The sequence below is a fragment of the Lichenostomus cassidix genome, unplaced genomic scaffold (assembly GCF_008360975.1).
Source record: "Lichenostomus cassidix isolate B80296 unplaced genomic scaffold, HeHo_3.0 HiC_scaffold_35, whole genome shotgun sequence".
In the NCBI taxonomy this organism is placed as follows: Eukaryota; Metazoa; Chordata; class Aves; order Passeriformes; family Meliphagidae; genus Lichenostomus; species Lichenostomus cassidix.
Window position 1 is genome coordinate 1732408 of NW_028147256.1, and position 18021 is coordinate 1750428.

The 18021-nt window shown below is 69.1% G+C and overlaps 2 protein-coding genes and 1 long non-coding RNA gene across 10 annotated transcripts; 1 reads left to right on the plus strand and 2 right to left on the minus strand.

Annotated features, from left to right (window-relative positions):
* Positions 1-64: 64 nt before the first annotated feature.
* MARK4 (microtubule affinity regulating kinase 4) lies at positions 65-10559 on the minus strand. 8 transcript variants are annotated; one of them, XM_085043992.1, is made up of 19 exons: positions 10331-10558; positions 8893-9090; positions 8242-8295; positions 8071-8119; positions 7885-7950; positions 7349-7419; positions 6997-7053; positions 5737-5973; positions 5106-5225; positions 4498-4597; positions 4302-4411; positions 4065-4218; positions 3466-3713; positions 2723-2823; positions 2253-2345; positions 2080-2142; positions 1504-1583; positions 702-746; positions 395-606 (listed from the first exon to the last, which is right to left on the minus strand). In XM_085043992.1, exons 1-19 carry the CDS (start codon positions 10379-10381, stop codon positions 542-544), a joined length of 1962 nt encoding a protein of 653 aa, XP_084900118.1. In that variant the 5' UTR covers positions 10382-10558; the 3' UTR covers positions 395-541. The 8 variants fall into 8 exon arrangements, 7 of the variants coding, with proteins under 7 accessions (XP_084900115.1, XP_084900117.1, XP_084900118.1 ...); XM_085043995.1 differs by having other exon boundaries at positions 2080-2176; positions 2209-2345; XR_014847154.1 differs by having other exon boundaries at positions 511-606; positions 2080-2160; positions 2252-2345.
* On the minus strand, positions 859-1391 carry LOC146424055 (uncharacterized). Its single transcript, XR_014847155.1, has 3 exons — positions 1359-1391; positions 1144-1278; positions 859-957 (listed from the first exon to the last, which is right to left on the minus strand). It is a non-coding gene; the product is annotated as an uncharacterized LOC146424055 (long non-coding RNA).
* Positions 10560-11828: 1269 nt separating the features above from the next.
* On the plus strand, positions 11829-17005 carry EXOC3L2 (exocyst complex component 3 like 2). The gene is made up of 11 exons (XM_085044112.1): positions 11829-12282; positions 12742-13396; positions 13654-13768; positions 14233-14343; positions 14554-14654; positions 14893-15000; positions 15074-15209; positions 15375-15497; positions 15661-15816; positions 15951-16072; positions 16633-17005. The coding sequence occupies exons 1-11, from the start codon at positions 11844-11846 to the stop codon at positions 16862-16864; spliced, it is 2298 nt and encodes a 765-aa protein (XP_084900238.1). The 5' UTR covers positions 11829-11843; the 3' UTR covers positions 16865-17005.
* Positions 17006-18021: the final 1016 nt, after the last annotated feature.

Below are 18021 nucleotides of genomic sequence, written 5' to 3' on the forward strand. Positions count from 1 at the left end.
AAGTCCTGGAGCCGCTGGACCCCCGAACTCCCCCCCAGCGATGTCCCCAAGGTCCCCACGGTCCCAAATTGGGGTGGGGGTCCCTTGGGGGGCTCCGGGGGGTTTCAGTGCCACCGCAGCCATCGAGGCAGGGGGTCCCGGGGGGTCCCGGGGGGGTTCTGGGGGGTCCCAGTCTGGTCTTGGTGTTGTTCCAAGGGGAGCCCGGGGGGTCCCAGGCAGGTTCTGGGGGTCCCAGGCAGGTTCTGGGGGTCCCGGTCAGATTTTGGGGGATTCCCTGGAGCTGCGGCTGTGGTGGTCCCGGTCCGGTTCTGGTGGTCCCGGTCCGGCTCTGGTGGTCCCGGTCTGGTCCCGGTTTGGGTCTGGGGTCCCGTCCTGGTCCCAGTGCAGCCCGGGGGTCCCGGGGGTCTCTACAGCCTCAGCCGGGCGCTCCCGGGGGTCCTGGCGTGGTCCCGGGGGCGGCGGCAGCGGGGTGGGGGAGGCCCGGGGGGGTCCCGGGGGGGTCCCGGGGAAGGGGGGGGCGGGGGGCGGCGAAGCCCCCCGGTCACAGCCCCCCCCCCTCGGAGCAGCCCGGGGGTGGCTTCCGCTTGATCCCCAGGTAGATGGCAACTGGGGGGAGGGGACAGGTGGGTCTGGGGTCCCCCCGGGTTTTTGGGGGTCCCGGGGGGGTCCCGGGGGGGTTCTGGGGAGGGGTCAGCACCCACCTTGTGAGCGCAGATCCCCCGATTCCCGCAGGTTCGTCTGCGACCCTGGGGGGGCACGGGGGGGGTCAGGGGGGTCGTGGGGACAGAAATTCATCCCAAACCCAACCCCAAAACATTCCCAGCCCCGAAATCCTCCCAATCCCCCCAAAATCCCACCCCAAACCCCTGACAGCAGCGAAGGCTGAAAGGTGGAAAGAGAGAAGGGACAGAGAAGCACTGGGGGCACTGGGAGGCACTGGTGGCACTGGGATAGGCGCTGGTGGCACTGGGATAGGTATTGGTGGCACTGGGATAGGCACTGGTGGCACTGGGACAGGCGCTGGTGGCACTGGGACAGGCGCTGGTGGCACTGGGAGGGACTGGTGGCACTGGGACAGGCACTGGTGGCACTGGGAGGGACCGGTGGCACTGGGACAGGCATTGGTGGCACTGGGACAGGCACTGGTGGCACTGGGACACTGGGACAGGTGTCACAGGTGTAACACAGGTGCCACTCGCAAATCTTGGTGGCACCAGGGCAGGGGATCCCCTTGTCACTGAGGGGCACTGGGATGGGTGCTGGTGGCACTGGGAGGCACTGGTGGCACTGGGATGGGTGCTGGTGGCACTGGGAGGCACTGGTGGCACTGGGATGGGTGCTGGTGGCACTGGGGACACTGGGACGGCTGCTGGTGGCACTGGGGACACTGGGGACACTGGGACGGCTGCTGGTGGCACTGGTGGCACTGGGGACACTGGGACGGCTGCTGGTGGCACTGGGGACACTGGGACGGGTGTCACGGGTGGCCCAGGTGCCACTTACGGATCTTGGTGGCGCCGGGGGCAGGGGTGGCCGAGACGCAGCGATTGGAGCTCTGGCGCCGCGAGGGGTCAAGGGACACCCTGGAACAGAGGGGACAGAGGAGGAGGAGGAGGAGGAGGACAGGGGAGGAAGGCTCAGGTGAGCGGGAAGAAGGGGATTGAGGTCCCCAGGTGAGCAGGAAAAAGGGGATTGAGGTCCCCAGGTGAGCAGGAGGAAGAGGAAGGGGAGGAGGAAACCCCAGGTGAGGAGGAAAAAGGTGACAAACCCCTCAGGTGAGGAGGAAGAGGAGGAGGAAACCCCCAGGTGAGGAGGAGGAGGAGGAGCAAACCCCCAGGTGAGGAGGAGGAGGAGGATGAGGAAAGGGGATGAAGGCACCAGGTAAGATGGAGGAAGAGGAAGCCCCAGGTGAGCAGGAGGAGGTGGAGGAAGGACCCCAGGTGAGAATGAGGAGGTTGAGGAGCCCCCCGAGGTGAGGCTGAAGGCCCCGGGTGAGGATGAGGAGGAGGATGAAGCCCCCAGGTGAGGCCGAAGCCCCCAGGTGAGGAGGAGGAGGACGAAGCCCCCAGGTGAGCTCACCTGCGCGTCAGCTTGGAGGTGATCTTGCTGAGCAGCGTGGCCGTGGGGCGTGGCCGGGGGGAGGCGGCGGCGGGCGCGGGGGGGGGCGGGGCGGGGGAGGGGCTCCCGCGCCCCCCCCCCGGCGCTCCCGGGGGTCTCTGCCCCCCCCGCCGCCCCCCCCCGCGCCGTGGAAGGTGCTGCGGGCCGAGCAGCCCCGGGCCAGGTGAGCCAGGTGAGCCCCGCCCAGGGAGTGGCTGGAGGGGGACGGCGGCGGGCGGGACGTCAGGCTGCGGGGACACAAGGGGACACGCGGGTGACACCCGCGGGTGACGCCACACGCACAGGTGACCCCCAGGTGACCCCTCCGCCCCACACCCCCGTGCTGGGACAGGCACTGGGAGCACTGGGAGCACTGGGACAGGAGCTGGTGGCACTGGCACAGGTGTTCCAGGGGTCCAGGGTGGGTCTGGGGAGGGTTTTGGGGGTCCCAGATGAATTTGGGGAGGGTTTTGGGGTCCCGATGGGTTTGGGGCGGGGGTTTGGGGTCCCGATGGGTTTGGGGAGGAGTTTGGGGGTCCCAATGAATTTGGGGAGGGTTTTGGGGGTCCCTATGGGTTTGGGGCGGGGTTTTGGGGTCCCGATGAATTTGGGGAGGGGTCCTCACCTGTCCTTGCCGTTGGGCAGCAGCAGGTGCCTCTCGCCCCCCGGGCGCTCGGAGCACACGTAGGTGTTCCTGCGGCCCATGACGCTGGGGGGCACGTGGGGCTGGGGGGGACGGGGGGTCAGCGGGGGGCTGGGAGACCCCAGACCCACCGAGAGACCCCAGAGAGACCCCATACCCACCGAGAGACCCCAGAGAGACCCCAGACCCATAGAGAGACCCCAGAGAGACCCACCGAGACCCCAGACCCACCGAGAGACGCCAGAGAGACCCCAGACTGACAGAGAGACCCCAGACCCACACAGACACCCCAGACCCATAGAGAGACCCCAGAGAGACCCCCCCAGACCCACAGGGACAGCCCCAGAGTCCCGCAGACCCCCATTTTCCATCCTCCCCATGACCCCCCAGATGCCCCCAGCCCCAAATTTCCCCCCCAGGAGCCTCCCTGAGCCCCCCAAGTGCCCCCAGCCCCACACATGATCCCCCCAGAGCCCCACGTTTCCCCCCCAGATGCTCGGTGCCCCCCAAGGCCCCCCCAGATGTCCCCAGGATGTCCCCAGATGTCCCCCAGATGTCCCCAGGTGTCCCCAGATGTCCCCAAGATGTCCCCAGATGTCCCCAGGTGTCCCCAGGATGTCCCCAGATGTCCCCAGATGTCCCCAGGTGTCCCCAGGATGTCCCCAGGTGTCCCCAGATGTCCCCAGATGTCCCCAGGTGTCCCCAGGTGTCCCCCCGGTGCCCACCGCGCTGTCCGGGTGCCGCTCGGGGATCTCGGCCTTGTTGGGGTTGTGGGCACTGCTGACCAGCGGGCTGGAGGGGGGGGGAGGGGCAGCCCCTCCCCCGCGCCCCCCCGCGCCCCCCCCGCCGCCGCTGCCCCTCCTGGGGGGACCCCCGGAGCCCCCCACGCCCACGCCGACCCCCTCCCGCAGCTCCGCGGCGCCGGCGCTGGTGGGGCTGCGCTTGGGGGGCGCCGGGGTGGGCGCGGGGCCACCTGCGGGGACAGCGCGGTGACAGCAGGGGACAGAGGGCACCGTGCCCCCCGTGTCACTGCCGTGTCACTTCCATGTCCCTCCCGTGTCCCCCCAATGTCCCCAGTGTCACTCACAGGACTCGCTGGTCCCCAATGTCCCCCCAATGTCCCCAGAGTCACTCACAGAAGTCACTGTGCCCCCAATGTCCCCCCAGTGTCCCCAGAGTCACTCACAGAAGTCACTGTGCCACCCCATGCCCCCCCCCGATGTCCCCCATGTCCCCAGTGTCCCCTCAATGTCCCCAGTGTCCCCAATGTCACTCACAGGACTCGCTGTTCCCCAATGTCCCCAGTGTCCCCAGTGTCACTCACAGAAGTCGCTGTGCCGCCGCTGCCGGTGGTGGCCTCCCCCGCGCTGTCCCTTGCCGTGGCTCCCCGATGTCCCCGACTTGGTGCCACCGTTGGGCGCCTCGGCTGAGCCCCGCGGCCGGGACAGGGACAGGGACAGGCTGCTGCCACCCTCGGGCTGCCGGCGGGGTCACAGCGTCACCAGGGACACCCCTGTCACCCCCACCCCGATGTCCCCCCGGTGTCCCCAGTGTCACCCACCTCTCCCCGCCGGCCCAGCAGCAGGTAGGTCGCTGTCACCTCGTTGTACTTGTGGGTGCTCAGAGCCTCCTTGATCTCCTCCCTCGTGTAGCCCATGCCCACCATCACCTCTGGGGACCGCGGGGACACGGCCGTGTCACGGGGTGACGGCAGCAGGGTGACCCCGCTGTCCCCCGGGGTCCCCTGGGTGCCTCACCGATGCGTTTGGTGTCCCCAAAGTCCTCCTGGGGCTCCGTGTAGGGCGTGAGCTCGTCGCCCTCGTAGCCAATGTTGATCCACTTGTCCTTCATGATTTGCTGGGGGGACATGGGGACATCAGGGGGACACGGGGACATTGAGGGGACATGGGGACATTGAGGGGACAAGGGGACATCAGGGGGACATGGGGACATTGAGGGGACATGGGGATATCAGGGGGACATTGAGGGACATCAGGGGGAAATTGAGGGGACACGGGGACATCAGGGGAACATCGGGATATCAGGGGGACATGGGGACATTGGGGGGACATGGGGACATTGAGGGGACATGGGGACACCAGGGGGATATTGGGACATCAGGGGACACAAGGACATCAGTGGGACATGGACCCCCAAGTTCCCCCACGGAATCCCCCCAGTGTCCCCCAAAACCCCTCTTGGGACCTCCCAGGACTTTCTAGGACCTCCCAGACCCTTTGTGGGACCTCCCAGACACCCTGAGACCCCTCAGAGTGTCCCCAAAACCCCTCAGAGCCTCCCCAAAACCCCTCAGAGCCCCCCAGGACCCCCTAGATCCCCCCAGGACCCCCCAGGACCCCCAGACCTCGAGGGTGCAGCGCTTGGCGGGGTTGAGCACCAGGAACCTCCGCAGGATGTTCTCGCAGTCGGTGGACATGTAGAAGGGCACGCGGTATTTGCCCCGCAGGACGCGCTCCCGCAGCTCCTGGGGGACGTTTGGGGACAGTCGGGGTCACCTGGGGTCACCTGGGGTCAGGGGGAGTCGGGGTGGGGGGACAGGGGGACACAGAGGACGGGATGTGGTTTTGGCCCTGCAGGTCCTGGTGGGGCCAAGGGGTCTGGGGGGTCACAGGGGACAGGAGGGGACAGGAGGTGACAGGAGGTGACCATGACCATGAGGCTGTGTCCACTGAAGGGCACTGACCGCTGACCAGGGGCTTTAGAGTGACCCCAAGCTCTAGCTGTGACTTTGGGGTGAGCTTGGGGTAACCCCAGACTGAGGAGGGTCAGGGCTGACCATGAGTGACCAGAGGGGACAGGATCTGACCAGAGGTGAAGGTCACCTTGAGGCTGTGTCCATCAAAGGGCAGTGACCCCTGGCCAGAGGGTTCACAGTGACCCCAAGCTCCACCTATGACCTTGGGGTGAGGTTGGGCCTCACAGGGAGGGTCAGGGACAGCAGGAGGTGACCACAGGTGACCAAACGTCACTGTCACCTTGAGGTTGTGTCCATCGAAGGGCAGCGAGCCGCTGACCAGCGTGTAGAGAATGACCCCCAGGCTCCAGATGTCCACCTCGGGGCCATCGTACTTCTTGCCCTGGAAGAGCTCGGGGGCAGCGTAGGGCGGCGAGCCGCAGAAGGTGTCCAGCTTGGAGCCGCGCGAGAACTCGTTGCTGAACCCGAAATCCGCGATCTTGATGTTGGCGTCGGCGTCCAGCAGCAGGTTCTCGGCCTGGGGACATGGGGACATTGGTGGGGACATGGAGACATCAGCAGGGACATGGGGACATCAGTGGGACATGGGGACATCAGCGGGGACATCAGTGGGACATGGGGACATCAGCAGGGACATGGGGACATTTGTATGGGGACAGGGACATGGGTATGGGGACAGGGACACAGGGATGGGGACACTGGGATTGGGATCCTGATGTTGGCGTCGGCGTCCAGCAGCAGGTTCTCGGCCTGGGGACATCAGTGGGGACATCAGTGGGACATGGGGACATCAGCAGGGACATGGGGACATTGGTATGGGGACAGGGAGATGGAAATGGGGACACTGGGACTGGGGTCTTGATGTTGGTGTCAGCGTCCAGCAGCAGGTTCTCGGCCTGGGGACATCCATGGGGACATTGGGGACATGGGGACATCAGTGGGGACATCAGTGTGGTGACGGGGACACAGGGATGGGGACAGGGAATGGCAATGGGACACTGGGATTGGGATCTTGATGTTGGCGTCGGCGTCCAGCAGCAGGTTCTCGGCCTGGGGACATCAGTGGGGACATCAGTGGGACATGGGGACATTGGTATGGGGACAGGGAACGGCAATGGGGACACTGGGATTGGGGTCTTGATGCTGGCGTCGGCGTCCAGCAGCAGGTTCTCGGCCTGGGGACATCAGGGGGACATCAGGGGGACATCGGTGGGGACATCAGCAGGGACATGGGGACATCAGCAGGGACATCAGCAGGATGTGGGGACATTGGTATGGGGACAGGGAATGGCAATGGGGACACTGGGATTTGGGTCTTGATGTTGGCATCGGCATCCAGCAGCAGGTTCTCGGCCTGGGGACATGGGAACATCAGTGGGGACACCAGCATGGGGACAGGGATGCTGGCAGAGGGACAAGGACGCAGAGACAAGGATATGAGATCAAGGACAGGGACACCAAGACAGGGACACTGGGACAGGGACAGAGGATGGTGGCACGGTGCCACCCCGTGTGTCCCCCCAGTGCCACCGTGTCCCACCTTGAGGTCCCTGTGCACGATGTTCTTCTGGTGGCAGTAGTGCACGGCCGAGACGATCTGGGGACAAGGGGTGGCACTGTCACCAAGGGTCCCCAGGGTCCCCAGACACCCTCCAGAATGTCCCCAAACCTCCCCAGGGTGTCCCCAATCCATCCCTGATGTCCCCAACTCCTCCCAGATGTCCCAAACCCCCCCAGGATGTCCCCAAACCCCTTCCCAATGACCCCAAACACCCCCACCGACCCCAAGCTTGCCTGGGATGTCCCCAAGACCCCCTGGAATGTCCCAAAATCGCCCTCCCAATGTCCCCAAGGCCCACAGAGTGTCCCCAAGGCCCCCCCAATGTCCCCACCTGTCTGAACTTGGCTCGTGCCTCCTTCTCCTTCATCCTCCCGTGGGACACCAGGTAATCAAACACCTCACCTGGAGGGGAGAGACACACCTGGGGTGACCCCAAACACACACCTGGGGGGCTGGGAGCCCCAAAAAACCCCAAAACCCACACCTGGAGTGACCCCAAAACCCACACCTGGAGTGACCCCGAAACCCACACCTGGGAGTGGACGGGGGAGTGGTCAGGGGGTCTCAGGGTGACCCTGGGTGGGGTCAGTGTCCCTTGGGGTTCCTGGGGGGGTCTCAGTGTCCCCAGGGGGGTCTCAGTGTCCCCTGGGGGTCTCAGTGTCCCCTGGGGGGTCCCAGGGGGGTCTCAGTGTCCCCTGGGGGGTCCCAGGAGGGTCTCAGTGTCCCCCGGGGGTCTCAGTGTCCCCTGGGGGGTTCCCAGTGTCCCCTGGGGGGTCCCCTGGGGGTCTCAGTGTCCCCTGGGGGTCTCAGTGTCACCTGGGGGTCTCAGTGTCCCCTGGGGGTCTCAGTGTCCCCTGGGGGTCTCACCTGCGCTGGCATACTCCATCACCAGGTACAGAGTCTTCTCTGTCTCGATCACCTCAAACAGCTTCACTGGGGGGGTGACAGACACGGGGGGGTCACCTGGGGGTCCCCGAGACCCCTCCCCATCCCCGAGACCCCTCCCCACCCCCCCGGGACCCCCCCGGGACCCCCCCGGGACCCCCGACTCACCGATGTTGGGGTGGTTCAGCCCCTTCATGATCCGAACTTCCCGAAACAGCTGATTGGGGGGGAAGGGTCAGTGAGGGGGGGTCGGGACCCCTCCCCAAATTAGGGAAACCCCCCCCGATGAGGGGAAACCCCTCCCCGAGTTGAGGGAAGCCCCCCGGGACCCCTCCCCACCTTCTGAAGGCTCGTGGGGTTCAGCTGGGTCTTGTCGATGATTTTTATGGCCACCTGGAGGGTGGGGGGACACGGGGGGGACATTGAGGTGACCCCAGAGACCCCCCAGCCCTGGGACCCCTCCCCAGCCCCCCCAGTTCACCTGGGACCCCTCCCCACTGCCCCTGACCCCCCAAACCGCCCCCTCCAGCTCTTCCTACAGGACCCCCATTTCTCCCTAAAGCCCCCCAACCCACTCAGCGTCACCCTGACTGCCCCCAGCTTCTCCTGGGACCCCCAAATTCACCCCCCAGACCCCCACCCACCCCCCAATTACCCCCAGACCCCCACCACCCCCAAACCTCCTAAGGACCCCCAGCCCCCCATTTCCCCCCCAGCCCCTCCTGGGACCCCCGACTCCCCCACCCCCAGCCCCCACCCCAGCCCCCAGACCCCCAATTCACCCCCAGACCCTTCCCCCAGCTCCCCATTTCACCCCCAGACCCCCATCCCCCCCAGGCACCCCCAAGGCCCCCATTTCACACCCCAGCTTCCTGGGACCCCAAATCACCCCAACCTCCCAAGACCCCCAGCCCCCATTTCCCCCCCCCCACCCCCACCCCCATTCCCCCACTCCCCCAGCCCTCCCCAGCCCCCAGGACCCCCACCCACCTCTCTGCCGGTGAGGACGTGCCGGGCCAGCTTGACCTTGGCGAAGTTGCCCTTGCCGATGGTCCTGAGCAGCCGGTAGTTGCCCACGTGGGGAGGTTCCTCAGCCCCCAGCGAGTTGCGGCCCCGGGGGGCTCCAGCCCCCCGCCCGGACCACCCCCCGCCCTTCTCGGGGCGACCGCTGCCCCCCGGGCCTGCCAGCTGCGGGGGGCGGAGGGGGCGGTGAGACCACCCTCCGGATTCTGTGTCACACCCGAGACCACCCCCCAAATTGTGTGTCACACCCCGGATTGTGTCACCCCGAGACCCCCAGGCTGGGCTGTGGCAGAGGGGAATTGTCAGGGGAGGGGGGGAGACCCCAACCCGAAATAACGGTGGGGAGGTGAGACCCCGCCCTGAATTATGGGAAGGGTGAGACCCCCGAGACCCCTCCCCAAAATCGCAATGGAATCACTGATATTCCCCAAAAATCACAGTGAAATCACTGAGACCCCCCGAAATATCGCAATGAAATCACTGAGACCCCTCCCCAAAATCACAGTGAAATCACTGAGATTCCCCCAAAAACCATCCCAGTGACACCCCCGAGACCCCCACCCGGTTTAGGGCAGTGAACGAGATCTCAAACCCCCCAACCCAAATTACGGCGGGGGTGAGACCCCCGAGACCACGCCCCGCTTACTGAAAGGGCGAGACCCCTCCCCAAATTATCCCAGCAGCGACTGAGACCCTCCCCAAGTTATCCCCGCGGTGAGACCCCTCCCCAAGTTATCTCAGGGATTGAGACCCTCCCCAAATTATCCCTGGCGGTGAGACCCCTCCCCGAATTGTCACCGGGGTGAGACCCCTCCCCGAATTATCTCAGGGATTGAGACCCTCCCCAAGTTATCTCAGGGATTGAGACCCCTCCCCAAACTGTCACCGGGTGAGACCCCCCCGGTCACCCCGGGGGGACAAAGAGCCCTGCGACCCCCGAGCCAGGGCTGGGCTGAGACCCCTGAGCGCCTCAGATCCATTCCTGGGGCACCCGGTGACCCTCCGCCCTCCCGTCCATCCCCGGGATCGCCCGGGCTCCTCCCGCTGCTTTACCGGAACCCTCAGCCCCCTCCCGGTGCGCCCCCGGTACCGAGCCGGACCCTCCCGGTTCCCAGCCGGACCCTCCCGGTACCGAGCCTGATCCCCCCGGTACCGAACCGGACCCCCCCGGTACCCCCGGCCCCTCCCGGCTCCCTCCCGCGGCACCTCCCGCCCGCCCCCGGTGTCCCCACATCGCTCCCGCCGCCCCACCCCGGTGCCCGCCGAGCCCCTCCCGGTGCCCCCCGGTACCGCCGGCACCTCCCATCCCCTCCCGGCACCGACCCGCCTCCTCCCGGTGCCCGCACGGCTCCTCCCCGCCCCTCCCGGTGCCGCCGGGCCTCCCGCCGGTGCCGCCCCCCCTCACCGCGTCCGCGTTGCGCTCGTTCCCCGCCGCCAGGGCGGAGCGCGAGGACATGGTCCCGGCCCGGGGGGCGCCGGGGGCTCCGGGGGGCAGCGGGAGGGGCGGTCCCGTTGCCGGGGGTGCCGATCCCGGGGCGCTCCCGTTACCGGGGGGGGCGGCGGGGCCGGGCCGGGGCGGCCATGGCGGCCATGGCGCCGGAAGCGGAACCGGGGCGCGCCGGGGGCGTGGCCGTGACCAAATTAGGAGTGCGGCCGCAGGGCTAGCCCCGCCCACGACGCGGGGAGGACCAATCAGAACGCGCCGCTCGGGCATGGAGACAGCTGGACACGCCCCCCAAGGGGGCGCGGCAAAGCGCGGGCGGCGCGTTGCGATTGGTTGAGCGCTGGCCAATGGGAGGGGGGAGGGGGGTTTAACCCGTGAGTGACCGGAGAGGTCACGTGGGATCCCCTCCGTGTCACCCCTCGTGTCACCCGTGTCACCTCTCCGTCAGACGTGGGGTCCCCTGTGTCGCATTTGTCCCCTCGTGTCACCCGTTGTCACTGCATCCTGTTCCTGTGCCATCCCCGTGTCACTGAGCTCCCATCCCTGTCACCCTGTGTCCCCTCCCTGTCACCCTGTGTCCCCTCCCTGTCACCCCTGTGTCCCCCTGTGCCGCCGGGGGCCTGTCCCTGTCACCCGTGGGATCCCCTGTGTCACTCTGCCATTCCCGTGTCCCCCGGTGCCACTGGGGTTCCTGTCCCCGGTGCCATCGATGTCCCCTGGTGCCACCAGAGTCCCCTCGTTGTCACCCGTGGGATGCCCTATGCCACCAGGCTGCCACCCCCTTCCCAACCCTGTGCCATCGGGGACGTGTCCCTGTCCCTCGTGCGGTCCCCCTGTCACTGAGTCCTGACCCTGCGCCATCCCTGTGTCCCCCAGGGTCCCCTCTCGGTGCCATTTGGTCCCGTGTCACCCGCGGGGTCCCATCCTGGTGCCTCTCCTGTGCCACCCGTGTCCCCGAGTGCCACCAGGGTCCCATCCTGCTGCCGCTAAGGTCGCATCTCGGTGCCACCCGTGTCCCCCAGCGCCACCCGGGTCCCATCCCGGTGCTGTTGGCTCCCCTGTGCCACCCGCGGGGTCCCATCCCCGTGGCCCCAGTGTCCCCCGGTGCCACCAGGGTGCCATCCCGGTGCCATGCCGGTGTCGCCTGCTCCCTGGTCCCCCTGGTCCCCCTGTCCCCCCGCCCCGTCGCGGTGCCCGAGCGGAACCGGGGCTGACCCTGCCCGGCCGGGGAGGCCCCTCCGGGGCGGCGCTTCCTCAGGAAACCCCCGGCCAGCGCCAGTGTCACCGCAGCCGCCACCAGTGTCACCGCAGCCACCGCAGCCACCGCCGCCAGCACCGCCGCCAGAGCCACCGCCGCAGGGACCGCGAGGGTCGCGGGGGAGGTTCGGGTCGCGTCCCCGCGGTGTCACCTCGCCCTCCGGGTGACAGCCAGCTGTCCCCGCGCCCGCCGGTGCCCCGCGGCGTCCCCCCGGCGATGCCGCTGCTCCGGAGACCCCCGGGAGGGGCGGCGGAGGGGGGACAGGAGGATGGCGACCCCTTCGCCACCAACCCCGAGAGTCGCCGCCGGCGCCGCGCCACGCTGGGGGGGCTGGTGGGGCTGGGGGGACAACTCGGGGGACACCTGGGCCAGCTGGGGGGACCTTTCGGCCGCGCCCGCCGCCCCCGGGACCCCGCGGGACCCCGCGGCCGCCGCCGCTGCTCCGAGGACTCGGGGGTCTCTCGGCGACCCCCGGAGGAGGCGGGCGGGGGCAAGAGGGCGTCGCTGCTGCGCCTGGCCCTGGGGACGTGGGGACAGCGGGGGACAGAAAAGGCCTCCCCGGTGGAGGGACAGGCGGGGGACAGCGCGGACGGAGTGGGGCAGCGGCCCGAGAGCGGCGGGAAGGACAAGGACAGGGACAGGGAGCCGCTGTCGGGTGAGTGGGGACAGCGGGGGACACGGGGATGGAGATGGGGACATGGGACTTGGGGACAGCAGGATGTTGGGGGCACGGGGATGATGGCAGGGGACACAGGGACATGGGGAGGGGGACTCTGGGACATGGGATGGGGACAGGGACACGGAACGTGGACGTGGGGACAAGGGGATGAGGTTGGGGATGTGGGACTTGGTGGCACAAGGACATGGGCACTTGGGGACAGGGGGACATGGGGACAGGGGTAGGGATGGGGACATGGGACTTGCAGACATAGGGACATGGGGATGGCGACTTTGGGACATGGGATAAGGGATGGAGATGCGGGCTGGGGACAGGGACAAGGAACACGGGGACACAGGGACACGGGGACACGGGGACACGGGGACACGGGGACACGGGGACGGGGACACGGTGACAGGGGACACGGACCCCACACGTGCCCCGGTGTCCCCGCAGTGCTGGAGATCCTGGAGCTGATCCAGCGCCGGGAGCTGGTGGCCGCAGACGCTCAGATCATCGCCCTGGAGGCCGAGTGCGCCCTGTCCCCGTCGCGGCCGCCATCCCCGTGTCCCCCCGCGTCCCCCTCGGCGGGGTCCCCGCCGCCGTCCCCGTGCCCCGCGGGCGGGCGGCGGGCTCGGGATGTCGCCCTGCTGTACCGGGCGCTGCTGGCCCAGCTCTGGGCCGTGGTGGGCGAGGCGGTGGCCGCGGGGCGAGCGGTGGCCCCGCTGCGCGCCGTGGTGGCCGTGCTGGAGCAGGAGGAAGCGGCGGACGCCCGGAGCTCCCCCGGGACCCACCCGGGACGGCCGCGGGGGCTGCGGCGCCGCTGGCACGAGGCGGTGGCCAAGGCGGCGAGCGAGCGGCTGGCGCAGGTGGCCCCGGCGGGAGGGCTCGGGGCGAGGCTGGCCGCGCTGGCCGCGAGGGTCGTGGGCGACCTGGGGGTCGTGCGGAGCCACGTGGCCCCCGCGTACCCCCCGGAGTACGGCGCGCTCGGGGTTTACGCCCGCGGCTACCACCGGGCGCTGGCGCAGCAGCTGCGGGCGCTGGCGCAGAGACCCCTGGCCGTGCCCGACCTGTACCTGCTACTCGACTGGCACAGCAACGCCTACCCCAGGTGAGACCCACCTGGGGGACATCCCGGCAACCGGGGCCACCCGCGGGACCCCCCGAAATCTGCCCCGTCCAGCCCCAGCGCAGTATCACCGCTGGGACACCTCCGGGACCCCCGTGGGACCCCCGTGGGACCCCCACACACCCCATGGCACCCGTGTGACCCCCAACATCCATCCCCCACCAAGCACCTCATGTCCCCCGTGTCCCCCGAGCCCCCAGGGTGTCCCCAGACACCCACCGGCGCTGTCCCCTCCCCAGGGAGGTTTTGGGGCACCCCGAGGTGGGGGCTCTGCTGCGGGCGCAGGCGCTGGGGCCTCTGCTGCCCCCCGAGACCCAGCGCGACCTCGAGAGCTCCTGCATCGCTGCCGTCAAGGTGGGCACTGGGATGGGGTCACTGTGGGCACTGGTGATGGCACTGGGGTGGGAGCTGTGGTGGCACTGGGGTGGGAACTGGGGTGGCACTGGGATAGGAGCTGTGGTGGCACTGGGGTGGGAACTATGGTGGCACTGGGGTGGTGGGAACTGGGGTGGCACTGGGATGGGAACTGGGGTGGCACTGGGATAGGAGCTGTGGTGGCACTGGGGTGGGAACTGTGGTGGCACTGGGATAGGAGCTGTGGTGGCACTGGGGTGGGAACTGTGGTGGCACTGGGGTGGGAACTGGGGTGGCACTGGGATAGGAGCTGTGGTGGCACTGGGATGGGCATCAGGACGGTCGCAGGGCAGGGGGCGGCAGGGGACTCTGTGCCCCGCTGTCCCCACATCCACCCACTGTCCCCACTCCTGGTGTCCCCGTGCCCACCTGATGTCCTTCCCGGTGTCCCCCCGACGGCCCAGGCGAAGGTGGAGGTGGCCGTGGCACAGGAGCTGCAGCTCAGCGAGGACACATGGCCCGAGGATGTCACCAGCCAGGACATGGAGGAGGGACTGGCCACGCGTGTCACCGGGGTACGGCCACCCCCAGAGCCCGGCCCTGTCCCCCGGGGTGGCCCATGGGGACCCCGGGGTGCACCGAGGGGCAGGCGGTGGCCGTGTCCCTACACTCATGGTGGCCGTGTCCCCACGCTCATGGTGGCCGTGTCCCCACACCCGTGGTGGCCGTGTCCCCACACCCGTGGTGGCCGTGTCCCCACGCTCATGGTGGCGATGTCCCCACAGCTGCTGCGGGCGCACGTGGACAGAGCCCCCCAGGTGACCCCCGAGTTCGGGCGGGAGATGGCGCACAGCCTGCTGGGCGTGCTGGTGGCCTTCCTGCACAGGTGGGACACGCGGGGACACGATGGGGACATGGGGATGTGGGCGACATGGGGACAGGGACAGGGAGTGCAGGGACACACAAGGGGACACAGGGGACACTCAGGAGAGAGCTGGAGTGGCACAGGAACCATGTCCCCCGGGTCCCCTGTGTCCCCTGTGCCCCCCGCGTCCCCTGTGTCTCCTGTCCCGTGTGTCCCCTGTCCGCTGGGTGGCACCGCGGTGACCCGGGGGTGTCCCCAGTTTCCAGCGGAAGGTGGAGAGGTTCCTGGAAGCGCCCGGCGATGTCCCCCTCCCCGAGGGCACCCCCAGCCGCGCCATCGCCTTGGCCAACTGCTGCCCACCCTTCAGGTGAGGCCACCCCGCGTCCCCGTGTCCCCAGATGTCCCCACGGTGCCCTGAGCTCCCCGGTGTCACCCCGCAGGGCCTTCGCCGAGCGCCTGGCGCAGTTTGGGCACCCCGAGAGCGAGGAGCCGCGGCGCCAGGCCCACGCCGCGCTGGACAGGGTCACCCGTGTCGCCGGCCATGTCCTCACCCAGCGCCTCTTCGAGGACCTCAAGGTGTCCCCAGGGGGCGGGCGGGGGACATTTGCTGGGGGGTGGGTTGGGTGACACTTGCGGGACATCATCAGGCGCCGACTCTCGGTGCCACCGCCGGGTATTGACCCAGGTGCCACCCACGGGTGGCCGCTCCGGGTCACTCGTGTCCCTCCCCGCCACCCGCAGCCCCACTTCGGCAAGCTGATGAAGCGCAAGTGGCTGTCGAGCTCCGACGCCTTCGACGCCATCGTGATGCTCATCACCAGCTTCGCGCAGACGCTGCGCCCGCTGCACCCCGAGCCACACCAGGTGCGCGTGGGGACCGCGGTGACACCCACGGGACACGGTGGTACCGTGCTGGGTGACACCCCCGGGACGCAGCGCCATCGCTGGGTGTCCCGTTGGGTGCCACCCGCGGGCACGGTGACACCGCTGACCCCGCGCCGCGCCGTGCCGTGCCGTGCCGTGCCAGGTGCTGGTGAGCGAGCTGCACCGCCGGGTGCTCATCGAGTACGTGCGCCCGCTGCTCCAGGGCCGCCTGGTCTGCACTTCGGCCAAAGCCCGAGCCAGAGTGGCCGCCCGGCTGGGCGACGAGGCCCGGCAGCTCCGCGAGCTCTTCACGCGCCTGGTGAGACCCCCGCGACCCCCGGTCCCCGTTGGGTGCCGCGACGGGTGACACCCGCGGGTGCGATGGCCGCGGTGCCGCCGTTGGGTGATGGCCGCGGTTGGGCACTGAGCTGTCCCCGATGTCACCCGCGCCAGGACTCGGCGTCGCCGTGGTTGGACTCGGTGGTGCCGCGGCTGCGGGAGCTGCTGGTGCTGGAGGACACGGCGGCGCTGCAGATGGAGGTTGGCGCCCTGGCCAGGGACTTCCCCGACGTCCGGTGGGTGTGGGGACACCGCTGGGGTGGCGGTGGGGTGGCACGGCATGGTGGGACACCGCGGGAACCCCACGGGGGTGACACAACCAGGGTGACACTGCGGGAACCCCACGGGTGTGACACGGCCGGGCAGGACGCCGCGAGGACCCCACGGGGGTGGCAGGGAGGTGACACAGGCGGGCAAGACGCTCTGCTAGCGGCCGCGGTGACCACGGGCAGGACGCGGCGTCCCCGCGGGGACCGAGCGCGGTGACCGGACGTGGCCTCCGGCCCTTCCCGGCAGCCCCCGCCCCGCTCCTGCCGCCGGGAAGCGGCCGCGGCCCCGCGCCAGGTCCCCTCCCCGGTCCCGGTCCCGGGGGGCCGGTGGCACGCGCGGCCACCTGGGGACGGCGTGGGGACACACACCAGTTAAACTGGGCAGGGGGAACTGGGACCAGTCAAATCGCGGGGCGGGGGTCACCCCAGAGCTGGGTGCGCCCCAAAATCCACGCCCCAAATCCACTCCCGGGGCTCCGGGGAGGTTTTGTCCCCGCTGACCCGCTCTGTCCCCTCTGTCCCCGCAGGAGGAGGCACGTGGCCGCGCTGCTGGACGCTCGGGGGCTGCGGGCTCAGGGCCCGCGGCGCGAGATCCTGGGGGTGCTGCAGGATTTGGGGGGCGCCGAGGCCGAGCCGGGACCTCCCCGGCACCGAACGTTCTTCTCGGAGCTGCCGGCGCCGCGCCCGGTGCGGTGCCTGCCGTTCCACCTGCCCCGCCTGCGCCTCCCGCGCCGCAGCCCCGCCAGGCCTCCCCCGTGACGCCCCCGCGGGGCTGGGGACACCGAACTCGGATCTGTCCCCTGCGGTCCCCAGCTGGGGTCTGTCCCCCACTCCCGGAGCTGAGGACACCCCAAATCCGGGTGTGTCCCCTCCCAGTGTATAAATGACGCTGTAAATTAACACCAGAAGCGGCGTCCTAGTCCTTGGGGACACGGGGACTTGGGGACAGTGGGGTCCATCCCATGATGGCCACACTGCCGTGGGGAGAAGGAAAGGGCCACCAGTGCCACGCTGGGAAGCCACCGCACAGTGGGAACGAGGGGACCCGGCGGGGACAAGGCGACACTGGGGCCCTTCCTGGGGAGTTGGGGACAGCGAGGAGGAGGGGACGCGGCCACGCTTCCTCCCACCCCATCCCACCCTCGTGGGACACCCCGGAGGGCACGGCCACCCCCATGTCCCCACGACCACCCCCCCGAGCTCGGCGGGGCCCTGCCTGTCCCCGGGGGGGCTCTGGGTGGGTCCCCCCGCCCCGGGTCAGAAATAGTCGGGATCCGGCCAGGAAGAGGCGACAGCTAAAAATAAGTGACCGCGGCGGGAGCGGGGCCAGGGGTCACCGTGTCACCCCGGCCCTGGGAAGGGACCGGCGGCGGCGGAAGCGACAGCGCCGGGCGGGGACCGAGGGGGCCCCAGGGAGGGCACGGGGAGGCACACGGGGGACCCCGGCGCTGGTAGAGGGCGCGGGACAGCGTGGGGACAATTGGGGAGAAGGTGTCACCGTGTGGGGACACAGCGACAGAGACCCACGAGGTCCCCGAGAGAGAAGGGGACAGGAGGGGGGACAGGGGGTGACAGTGGCGTGTCCCGGCGTGTCCCCGGTGCCAGCTCCGGTGAATCACCGGGCGCCTGACGTCAAGGCCGGGGAGAGGAAGGAAACTCCCCCCTCCCAAAAAAGGGAGGAGTGCGGAGGTCGGGGAGCCCCCAAAGTCGGCACGGGCCCCCCTCAGCTCCCCAGGGACCCTAAAACTGGGCAGGGACCTCCCAAACTGGGAAAGAACCCCCTAAACTGGGAGAGGACCCCGTAAACTGGGAGAGGACCTGCCGAACTGGGAAAGGATTCCCCAAACTGGGCAGGGCGCCCCAAACTGGGAGAAGCCTCCCCAGATTCTCGTCCGGGGTTCCCCCTGCTGGTCACC